Source organism: Rhinolophus ferrumequinum, chromosome X (assembly GCF_004115265.2).
Source record: "Rhinolophus ferrumequinum isolate MPI-CBG mRhiFer1 chromosome X, mRhiFer1_v1.p, whole genome shotgun sequence".
Lineage (NCBI taxonomy): Eukaryota > Metazoa > Chordata > Mammalia > Chiroptera > Rhinolophidae > Rhinolophus > Rhinolophus ferrumequinum.
In genome coordinates, this window is record NC_046284.1 from 38,843,658 (window position 1) to 38,855,906 (window position 12,249).

Below are 12,249 nucleotides of genomic sequence, written 5' to 3' on the forward strand. Positions count from 1 at the left end.
AGGGTAAGTGTGGTGGGTGGTGGGAGATGAGGGTAAGGAGGATCAAATATATGGTGATGGAAGGAGAACTCACTCTGGTTGGTGAACACACAATTCGATTTATAGATGATGTAATACAGAATTGTACACCTGAAATCTATGTAATTTTACTAACAATTGTCACCCCAATTAAAAAAAACAAAACAAAATACTTTCATGTGCCAGGTTCTGTGCAGGGAATACAGAAAATAAGAAAGCATTCTGCTTTAATATCCCATTAAAATAATTCTGGGTGAATTGAAATTTTGTGGTTAGTGATACCAGTCGCCATCAATCTATTACTCACTTTTCTTATTGATTCTGTAATTTTAAATGTCTGTCGGGAAAATCTCTTTAAACGTGTGTATGTGTATGCCATATGTAATGTATATAATTGAATTCTTTAAAAGCTATTTTTCAAACTGTTGGAAAGGTACATTTATTTTCTTTTTTAAATTATTCACTTCATGAAATATCCATGAGACTTCAGGAAAACATGGTACTGTAGTACTAATTTATTTTTCATTATATGGTCGCTCTATTATTATTAAGAAAAATTGATATCACCCTTAAGCTCAGAATATTTGCTAATTATTGCCAGTTGGTGTCAGAATGTGAAAAGCAGGATCTTTTTTAAAAGGATATTATAGTTTTAAATCTTTTTTTGGTTAAAACTTATCCACTTAGTTTATAGATATAATAGGGTAAAAAATAGTGAAATCTTTATGGTATGGATAGACCAGAGTTAGCAAACAAGGAAATCAACATTTAGGAAGTTACAGATAAATAGGAAACATACAAAGTTCTAGCATTTAAACATCCATTCTTCCTTCTTCTTTTCTAATGTCCATTTTAGCAGTCTGTATAATGAATGCACAAACCCATTCAGAGCCATGGGTTAGGCAGGTGATTCAGAGACAGTTTTAGCAATGTATACCTAAGGAGACACAAGCCTGACAAGTCTAAGGAATAATGAAAGGTTGTACTATGATGGTCATGGTATAACCTAACTGATGCCCTTTAACTATTTAATATATTGGCATATTCTCTATGGAACTAATTTATCTGTTGAATACAGGTTCTCCCATCTCTTTCATGGCCCCCGAAAAAGTACTGGTATAGTACACATGGGCATAGCTTATATTTATTATTTTTACTATTTATTTCTTTGAAAAGATGGAAATGCCACTAGACTGTAGGTATTTAGCTAAATAATCCCAAACTGATAAGTGAGAGGTTCTGCTAGAAAATGAAATTATTTCATGTGTAAACTTTTTGTTCAGTTGGAGTTAATTAGGACTATAATAATACAAGAGGAAATAGTGTTGTAATATATCATGGTTAATCTTGACTTTTATTTTATTAATGAGGTCTTTGGAGTTTGGAATTAGACTAGAGTTAGATTCAAATCCTGGCCCAACCACTTTAATAACTTTGTGGCCTTAGTTAAGTTATTTTTAACCCTTTTATAGTTCATTTTGCCTACCCCTAATAAAAAGGACGTAATAATAGTACCTATTGCAACGGATTGCTTTACGGATTATATAAGATCATTTGTGTATCTGATACATAGTGACTGTTCAGTAAATGATAAATATTATTTTCAGCTTTCTGAAAGTTGGTGTCCCAAATTAATTTTAACTGAAAATAACACAATTTGATTGTATTGTTACCTACACTTTGAAATACCGAAAGTAATTACTCTGGCACTAAAAAAAAAAAGCAAAACCCTCTGTGATTATGGTTTTGAACCAGATTTTAGCTGATTTCTCAGGTCTCATTTATCTTACTGACTTTGGGAAGCTTTTCACAAATATATACATATCTTCTATAATGTAGAATGATATGGGCCTAAAATACCGTGAAACAAAATTTAGTATATTCCATAGTCAGATGATTGACACTAGTGACTATTTCTCTAAATAATCTCATTATTGTGAATTATATGACAACTTTTAGTTTACCTTTCTTTCTTATTTAAAAAATTTCAGACCTCTCGTGGAAGACGAAGACGAACACATGAAATTGGCCCTTGGAAACAGCGAAATGGGCCTCTCATCCCATTTGCAATCTTCCAAAGCAGGAGGCACACGCATCTTTACCAGCAATACCCACAGTTCTGTGGTCTTGCAGGTAATCTAATCTGTCTTTTTTGTAGTATTTACATGCCTTTAGAAGCAATCTAGGGTTTTTGTGGTATGAGATGTGGTGTGGGACAATAGGGGAGGTTGTTCATGTCTGGGGACAGGGAATATAGGGAAACTCTCTGTACTTTCTACTCAAATTTGCTGTGAACCTAAATCTTCTCTAAAAGAATAAAGTTTACTAACTTTTTTTAAAGAAGAAAACAAACACCAGAGGAGAAAGCTTGAAGGGAAAACTGTATACGTTTGTGATGCTTTTTTAAAAAATCCCCACAGTTCATTCTTTGTTTTGTTTGTGCAAAAGAGGTCTTGCTGTCATGCCACACTTTCTTAGACAGTGTTGTATCTGGCAACATTAACTTTCCATCACGTCTCAGCCAACATAAACATCACAAAATCCCTACACTGCATTCTCTAGTCCCTCACACCCTATTTTACTATCACCTTTATCATGGTTCTAAAAATTGTATTTATTGTCTCGATTCACATTGGCACTAACAGATGCAGGAGTAGGGGTGAGAACTGCTGGATGCAGACACACTGATAGATGTAAGAAGTAATAACTCACATCAAAGGAGAGGACAGAAAAACTATAGAAAGCTAAAAGAACACAAAGAACTGCAATGTGGAGATATTTAGTGTAGGGATAAGGAGTCCAAATATTTCTGACCCTTGTGGACACCTCTGACCTCTGTGGGCATTGCTGAATTAGAGAACAATATAATATTGGATGTCCATAAATGTCTTCTAGATATAGTTAAATTATATCAGTGTTCTCTGTTTAGTAAGATAAGGAAAATAAATCTTCCAAAATGTATTTTTAAAAGAAATCTCCTCAGATAAATTTCATGCATATTCCTGGTCAAGAACCATTATAATAAAGCAGTATAATGTAATAGCATAGCATAGCATTGCATTGCATAGCATATTGCATAGTGAGGGAAGAGGCTTATCTTTGCTGTGTGCTTTACTATCTCATGTACTTTCTCTGGGCTTCATTTTTTCTTATTTCCAAAATATGACTCTTGACTAGGAAAACTCTAAATTCCCTTCTAGTTCCCATTTGTGTGATTCAGTGAAATCACATTATTCCAATGTTTCAGTTTCTAATGGGAGCTGGGTTTTATGGTTCATTGTCCTGTGGGTATCATCAACAGAAATGTCAGGGTCAGGAAGGAAAAGCTTTCCATCCCTGGCATCTTAATTCTGTAAATGTTTTAATTGTTGGTTTTTAAGGCTATGAGAGGAGAGAATGAGGGGTCAAGCAGATAGGAAAAGCATGAGAGGAAGATGTTTTAATTATATTAATGTATTCTCTCTAAAGAAAATGCAAAGAGAGCCACATAACCCTCCACGATATTTCTGCCCTATCCATGACCATAGTCATGTATTTAAGGCAATTTATGTGGTCCTGCTAATTCTAAAAATGTACTTTAATCCAAATAATGATAGCAACTGCAGTGCAGTGAAACAGATTTAGAGCAGTGGTCCTCAAATTTTAGTGTGTATCAGAATCACAAGGAGGAAGGCTGTTAAAACAGTGAGTACTGGGCCCCACCCACAGAGTTTCTTAATCAAAAACTGCGGGTGGGGCCCAGAAATGTGCATTCCCAACAAGTTCCCAAGTGATGCTTCAGATCCAGGGAACATACTTTTAGAACCATTGTTCTAGAGGCAAGGTCCTTCTTCCATCAAGAGAGATGGCCTCTTATTTTCCCCCTTTATGTCATATGGAAATAAGAGGTAGGACAATTAAGTTCACGAACTCATCCTAGAAAAAACTGCTACATGCGTTATTGCTGAATATCACTATGGTCACCTTCAAGGTACTCCCCTTGGGAAGCTGTACACCAACAGCAGCACCTATCCACCCTTCAAAGTAATTTGGAACTCTGTCTGGAGTGGCCATCAGAGCTGTCGTCGTATTACCCTTGATGTTCTGAATGTCATCAAAACGGCTTCCTTTCAATATTTCCTTTATCTTCGAGTAAAGAAAGAAGTAATTGGGGGCAAGATCAGGTGAGTAGGGAGGGTGTTCCAATACAGTTATTTGTTTACTGGCTAAAAGCTCCCTCACAGACAGTGCCCTGTGAACTGGTACGTTGTCATCACACAATGATGAATTATTGGCAAAAAGTTCAGGTCGTCTAACTTTTTCACGCGACCTTTTCAGTACTTCCAAATAGTAAACTTGGTTAATTTAATTGTTTGTCCAGTTGGTACAAATTCATAATTAATAATCCCTCTGATATCAAAACAGGTTAGCAACATCATTGCAACAAGTTCGCGAACTTAATTTTCAGGCCTTGTAAGTTAATGTTATAATGAGAAAAAATGGAAATAGCTTAAATATCATCCATAGGGAAATGGTTATATAAATTATGTTGCATCAACAATGTAATACTGTTTAGTCACTAAAAAGAGAGGTGAGATAGATCTGTATGTATTAAATGGAAAGAATACATTAAATGAAAAAAGTAAGAAGACATATGTGATATATCCACACAATAGAATATTGTTCAGCTACATAAAGCAATGAAGTACTGAAGCATGTTACAACATGGATGGACTTTGAAAACATTATGCTACCGTCTTTCCCCCAAAATAAGACCTAACCGTAAAATAAGCCCTAGCATGTTCAGGATGACATCCCCTGAACATAATCTCTAATGCGTCTTTTGGAGCAAAAATTAATGTAAGACCCAGTCTTATTTTCAGGATAACACGGTATGTGAAAAGATTTAGTGACAAAATACCACATATTGTATGATTCCATTTATATGAAATGTCCAGAATAGGGAAATCTGTAGAGACAGAAAGTAGACTAGTGGTTGCTTAGGGCTAGAGAAAATGTGAGGATACATGGGTGATAGGCAAAGCCTGCAGGTTTTTCTTTTTCACGTAATGAAAATATCCTAAAATTGATTATGGAGATGGTTCCAATATTTTCTGTAAATATACTAAAAACCATTCAATTGTACACTTTTAATGAGTGAATTATATGGTATGTTAGCTACATCTCAATAAAGTTGTTAGAAAAGTAATAGGACAATATGTAATATATAATACCATCTATTTGTAAAAAAAATATACAATAGATGAGGTCGGACAATTAGGTTCACGAACTTGCCACCATGCGCTTACATTGGCAGCACTGTCCAAACAGCTCGGTAAGGTTTCATAACCTTGGTATATCAGTGTCTCACAGCTGTGTTCATGTCGACATGTGGCAGTGTCTTGCTGAGTGGAGTTCATTATTGTTGTTGCGTGTTTTTGTTTGCCATTGTAAGAATGTCTGAACTTGAATTAGAGTAACAAACAAACATTAAATTTCTTGTTAAACTTGGCAAGAGTGGAAGTGAAATCAGGGACATGTTAGTCCAAGTTTATGGGAATAATGCCATGAAGAAAACAGCAGTTTACAAAAGGATTAAATGTTTTTCTGAGGGGAGAGAATGCGTCACTGATGAAGAGAGGTCAGGGCGGCCAGTAACCAGCAGACCTGACAAAAGCATTGTTAAAACTCATAAAATTGTGTGTCAAAATCATTGGCTGACTGTGAGAAGCATAGCAGATCAAGTAAACTTCAATAGAGAAACAGGAAAATCTTAACTGAAAATCTTGGCATGAGAAAGGTATGTGCAAAAATGATCCTGAAGGAACTCACTGATGAACAAAAGCAAAGGAAAGTCATAGTTTGCCAAGACCTTTTGGAGAGGCAAGACGATGTTTTGGGCCATTTTATTACTGGTGATGAAACACAGGTGTACCAATAGGATGCTGAAACAAAGCATCAAAGTGCACAATGGAAGTCAGCCAATTTTCCATGACCAAAAAATTTCTGTCAGTCCAAATCAAGTGTCAAAACGATATCAGAGGGATTATTCATTACTTATTTGTTCCACCTGGGCAAACAGTTAACCAAGTTTACTATTTGGAAGTGCTGAAAAGGCTGCATAAAAAAGTTAGTTGAAGACGTCCTGAACTTTTCGACAGTTCACAGCCCTTGCATCACAACAATACATCATCTCGCATGGCACTGTCTGTGAGGGACTTTTTAGCCAGTAAACAAATCAATGTATTAGGACACCCTTCCTACTCACCTGATGTGGCCCCCAATGACTTCTTTCTTTACCTGAAGATAAAGGAAATGTTGAAAGGAAGACATTTTGATGACATTCAGGACTTCAGGGTAATATGACGACAGCTATGATGGCCATTTCAGAAAAAGAGTTCTAAAATTGCTTTGAAGAGTGGACTAGGTGCTGGTATGAGTGCATAGCTCCCCAAGGAAGTACTTTGAAAATGACTGTAGTGATACTCAGCATTGAGGTATGTAGCACTTTTTCTAGAATGAGTTCGTGAACTTAATTGTCAGTCCTCACATATACATATACATGAATGTAAATACATAACAATAGGTCTGGAAACATTAGGGAGGGTGGTGAATAATGTTTAACACTTTGTGCTCTGTATAACCCTGCACTGTTTATTTATTTGTTTATTTTACAATGGAATCAGTTTTGCATATAATCTGAGTAATTAAAAAAGTATATGTAATGGTTGACAAAACAAGTGTAGCTGGGTCTCAGAACCCTTAGCTCTGTCATGTTTTAGTTCAGTTTTTGTTGGTCCAGGCTGGTGGTAGGAACAAAGATGTGAAAGTAACCTGAGCATTTGTATTAAGTGGAGTTGATCTTTCGTAAACTGATGTTTTTAATGTTATATTTTCTGTGGTGGTGTAGAGCTACCACTCTGTATTGCTTTTGAAAAACTTGGTATGCTCTCTATTTAAAAATCTATTAAAAATTATGTTCTCACAAATGATTTTTAAGTAGAAGCACTAGCAGGGACATTTTTTGTATCTAATCTTACGTGTGTGGTTGTCAAGGGAACAAGCTACAGAAGTGTTTAATGTGTAAATGTTATCATTGTTTTAAAATTAGCAATCTCACAAACTCCAGTTTCAAAATCCATTGAAAGTAGCTGTCAGGGGAACATTTCCATGGGGAGAGGATGTTTTAAGAAGCCTCACTCTGCAGTATTACCCACTGCATAACTGTAATGGGAAGGACATGAGTTTAGGCCAAAACTGCAATCCTAGTTTTACTACTTACTAGCTAGTTATGTGACTCTGGGAAAGTCATTTATCCTCTTTGGGCCAGCACCCTTATCTGTAATAGGGGTAAGAGATGTGAGAATTAAATGTGACAATTTATGGGAAAGTAAGGTGCAAATAAATATCCATTTATTTTTTCCCATTTAGCCAAACAGGGAAGATGTCAGAGAAAATGTAGCTGATCAGAAGTGAAAGGTGTGCTAAATAAAGCATCCATCTGGTGGGCTTGATGTGTTCAAACAGATTAGTTGACTCCATTATATAGGCGTTAGCAAACTAGGCTGTCAAAGAAAGTGTCTAGAAAGAATTTTGATACCTAATAGGCTTGGATTCCTAGAACTTTGAACAAATCCCAGGAGAATCCATGATGAAATTAGCAGTGAAAAAGTCTTTTACTCAAAGAAGGAAGATTAAACAGAATTTGCTTAAGTAGTAACTGGTAAAAACCAAGAATTAGGGATTTCTGGTCAAGATGGCAGAGTAGGTAAACACTGTGCTTACCTCCTTTCATGGCCACATCAAAATTACAACTAAACTACAAAACATCCATCATTGAGAATCACCTGAAGTCTAGTTCAACTGAAGGCCTACAACTAAGGACATACAGAAGAAGCCGCCTCAAGAGTGGTAGGAGGGGCAGAGACGTGGAATGGGCTGGTCCCATATCTGCATGGAGCCATTAAAAATCAGGAGGAATATGTTGGCTGTGGCGGTTCCCACCCCCGCACCGCCAGCGGAATGAAGGGTGCCAAAGTGACACCAGGCTTCCCAGCGCAGGGTTCCAGTGCTGGGGAGAGAAGTCCCTATAACTTCTGGCTGTGAAAACTAGTAGAGATTATGACCAAGTCAGACAAGGGCAGTTGCAGTCCCAGGCACTCCTCTTAAAGGATTCATGCATGAACTCAACTCACTGACAGACACACTCACTCTAAGCTCCAGTGCTGGGGCAGCAGCTTGAAAAGCACCAGAGATATATGGGGAGGAACAGAATTGTACGGCTGAGGGGCAAGGCCTGGAGAAGCAGCTTTCTCCTAGACAGAGGAGCTGGCAGAAGCCTTGTTTCTTTGTTGAGCCCCCCCCCCCCCAGTGTGCAGGCCCAGGCAGACATCATATCTGAGTCTCCATCAACTTGGCTATCATGATTTGTCTGTACCATCCTAGTGATTCCCTGAGATCACACCCCACCTGGCTTGCCAGCCCAACCAAGGCGCCTCTGGTGGCTTTTCTGTACAAATGGCCCATCTTGGCTCAGCTGTGGACATTCCTAAAATCTCTCAAAGGTTCATAAAACCCAAAGAAGTAACATCTGGCTTTGGCATGCACTGTACCTCTGGCTGAAGCAATCCGAAGCCCAGCATTAGTGACAGCGAACTCGGTTGGAGGCTTGGCCTCTCAAGGCACCTCCAGACAATCACTGGTGGCGGCCATCTGCTGATGGCTTTGTGGCTTATGCCTGGTGGCACTGGGCAGGGTACAGGCTGCAGCTGAACTTGGGCTGCAGTGGGTCCCCTCCCAGGGGGACCTGGGGTTGGCACACCCATTGACTAGCTTTGGTCTGAGGGGGAGCATCACGGCTGCCTCCAAGAACAACACACCCAAAGGGAAGACTGGACAGGCACCAGAGCCCTGCTAAAGCAAGTCCTGCAATGTAGGGTCAGTGCCTGCACAACAAGTTCTCCATTGTAGTCACAGCCAGTCTTCACAACCAATCAGATGAGGGTCACTCCCACACACTGATATGCAAACTACAACAAAGGCTCAATAACAATAGGAGGACACACACAACCCACATAAGGGACACACCTGGAGCACCTGGCTTAGGTGACGAGGGAGACTGTGTCATTGGACCCTACAGGATGCCGACTACATAAGACCACTCTACTAAGACCAGTAGACCTAGGAGTCCTACCTAACATATGAAAAAAAACACAAGGTGCCCACCAAAATGGGGAGACAAAGAAACACGTCCCAAATGAAAGAACAGAACAAACCTCCAGGGGAAAAAAAAAAAAAAACTAAAGAAAATGGAGACAAGCAATCTACCACACACAGAGTTTAAAACACTGGTTATAAGGATGCGCAGTGATCTCAGAGAACTTCAACAAAGAGATAGGAAATAAAAATGGAGATAGAAAACATAAAAAAGAACCAGTCAGAAATAAATAATAGAATAACTAAAATGATAATACAATAGAGGGAATCAACAGTAGATTAGATGAAGCAGAGTTTTGAATCAGTGATTAAGAAAGCAAGGTAGCAGGAAACACCCAATTAGAACAGGAAAAAGAAAAAAGGATCCACAAAAATGAGTATGTTTTAAGGGGCCTCTGGGACAACATCAAACATACCAACATTCTCATTATAGGGGTACCAGGAGGAGAAGAGAGAGAACAAAGATTTGAAAACCTGTTTGAAGAAATAATGACTGAAAACTTCCCTAACCTGGCAAAGAAAATAGACATACTATCCCAGGAAGCAAAGAGAGCTTCCCGAACAAGATGTGTCCCAAACCGATACACATTATAATTAAAATGCCAAAGGTTAAAGACAAACAGAGAGTCTTAAAAGCAGCAAGACCTACAAGGGAGCTCCCATGAGATTGTCAGCTGATTTCACAGCCAGAAAGGATTGGCAGGAAATATTTAAAGTGATGAATAGCAAGGGCATGCGGCCAAGATTACTCTACCCAGCAAGGCTATCATTTAGAATTGAAAGACAGATAAAGAGCTTCACAGACAAGAAAAAGCTAAATGAGTTCATCACCACCAAACTTCTTTAAAATGAAAAAAAAAGATCAAAAATATAAATAATAAAATAACAACTACAGGTCTATCAACAATTACTTTACATGTAAATGGATTAAATGCTCCAATCAAAAGATAAGGTGGCTGAATGGATAAGAAAGCAAGATCCCTACATATGCTGCCTACAAGAGACTCCCTTCAGATTGAAAGACACACAGAGACTGAAAGTAAAGGGATAGAAAAAGATATTTCAAGCAAATGCAATAGAATGGAAAACCCAGAAATAAACCCACGTTAATATGGACAGATAATTTTCAACAAAGGAACCAAAAGCATACAGTAGAGAAAGAAAGCCCTTTCAATAAATGGTGCTAAGAAAATTGGAAAGCCACGTGCAAAAGACTGAGGCTATAGTGCTATCTGTCATATACCAAAATTAACTCTTAGTGGATCAAAGACCTAAACATAAGACTTGAAACTATAAACTACATAGAAAAAAGCATAGATACTAAACTTATGGACTGTGGGTTCAAAGAGGATTTTATTAATTTGACCTCAAAAGCAAGGGAAGGAAAAGCTACAATAAGTGAATGGGACTATGTCAAACTAAGAGGGTGTAGTAGATTGGGGGAGGTGGGTTATCACTTTGTGACGGGTATAAATGTCTAACTATTACATTGTTTTGTACACCTGAAACTAAAAACAACAACAACAAAAACCCCAAACAAACAAACAAAAAATGCTTCAGAGAAAAATAAACTAATCAACCTGCAAAAAATTAAAAAATAAAAAGCTTTTGTACAACAAAAGAAACCATCAACAAAACAAAGAAACAACCAACCAAATGGGAGAAGATATTTGCAAACAACGCCTCTGGTCAGAGGCTAATATCCAAAATATACAAGGAATTCTACAACTCAACAACAAAAAGATAAGCAATTCAATTAACAAATGGGCGGAGGACATGAAGAGAAACTTCTCCCAACAAGACATACAAACAGCCAACAGATATATGAAAAAATGCTCAACTTCACTAGCTATTAGGGAAATTCAACTGAAAACCACAATGAGATATCACCTCACACCGGTTAGAATGGCTATCATCAACACGACAAATAATAACAAGTGTTGGAGAGGTTGTGGAGAAAAAGGAACCTCATACACTGCTGGTGGGAATGCAGGTTGGTGCTGTCGCTATGGAAGGCAGTGTGGAGGTTCCTCAAAAAATAAAGAATAGAATTACCGTATGACCTAGCAATCCCTCTCCTGGATATCTACCCAAAAAATCTGAAAACATTTATCTGTTAAGGTGTATGTGCTCCGATGTTCATTGCAGGTGTATTTATGGTGGCCAAGACATGGAAGCAACCAAAGTGTCCTTCAATAGATGATTGCATAAAGAAGATGTGGTATATATACACAATGGAATACTATTCTGCCATAAGAGAAGATGAAATACTGCCATTTGCACGGCGTGGATGTACCTTGAGATGATCATGCTAAGCGAAATAAGTCAGACGGAAAAAGTCGAGAATCATATGACTTCACTGGTATGTGGGATACAATACTGAAAAGAACAAAGGAAAAAGACAAACAAAGAAAGAAACAAAAACTCATAGACACAGACAACAGTTTAGTGGTTAGAGAGTGTAAGGGGGAGGGGGAATGTTATAAGTGGGTAAATGGGGTCAAATATATGGTGATGGAAGGAGAAGTGACTCTGGGTGGTGAGCACACAATGTGATATATAGATGATGTATTATAGAATTGTACACTTGAAACCATGTAATTTTACTGACCATTGTCACCCCCAATAAATTTAATTAAAAAAAAATTTTGTGTAGTGTAGCAATACTTATACCAGACAAAACAGACTTTAAAACAAAGTTTATAAGAAGAGAATAATAAGGACCCAGTAATCCCACTTCTGAGTATTTGTCTGAAGAAAGCCAAAATGCTACTTCGAGGGGATGTGTGCATCCATATGTTCATTGCAGCGTTGTTTACAATTTCCAAGATGTGGAGGTAGCCTGGGTGTCCGTCGATGGAAGAATGGGTAGAGGAGAGGTGGTACCTATATACAATGGACTATTGCTCGGCCATGGAGGGGAAAATGTTCTTGCCATCTTCCATCTGCAGTGTCGTGGAATAACCAGCATGGTATTGTGCTCAGTGGCATATGTCAGACGGAAAGACAGATGCAATATGATTTTGCTTATATGGA

At 37.9% G+C, this 12,249-nt stretch overlaps 1 protein-coding gene across 8 annotated transcripts in view; it reads left to right on the forward strand.

Annotated features, from left to right (window-relative positions):
• KLHL13 (kelch like family member 13) overlaps nucleotides 1-12,249 on the forward strand; it is a 231,580-nt gene that overhangs the window by 162,088 nt on the left and 57,243 nt on the right. For 7 of the 8 annotated variants that reach the window (XM_033112321.1, XM_033112303.1, XM_033112314.1 and 4 more), the window contains one exon: nucleotides 2,010-2,151. In XM_033112321.1, coding sequence (XP_032968212.1) covers nucleotides 2,010-2,151 — 142 coding nt within the window. Of the gene's footprint in view, nucleotides 1-2,009; nucleotides 2,152-4,136; nucleotides 4,182-12,249 lie in introns of those variants that run through there. The other variant, XM_033112350.1, reaches the window with a different exon arrangement.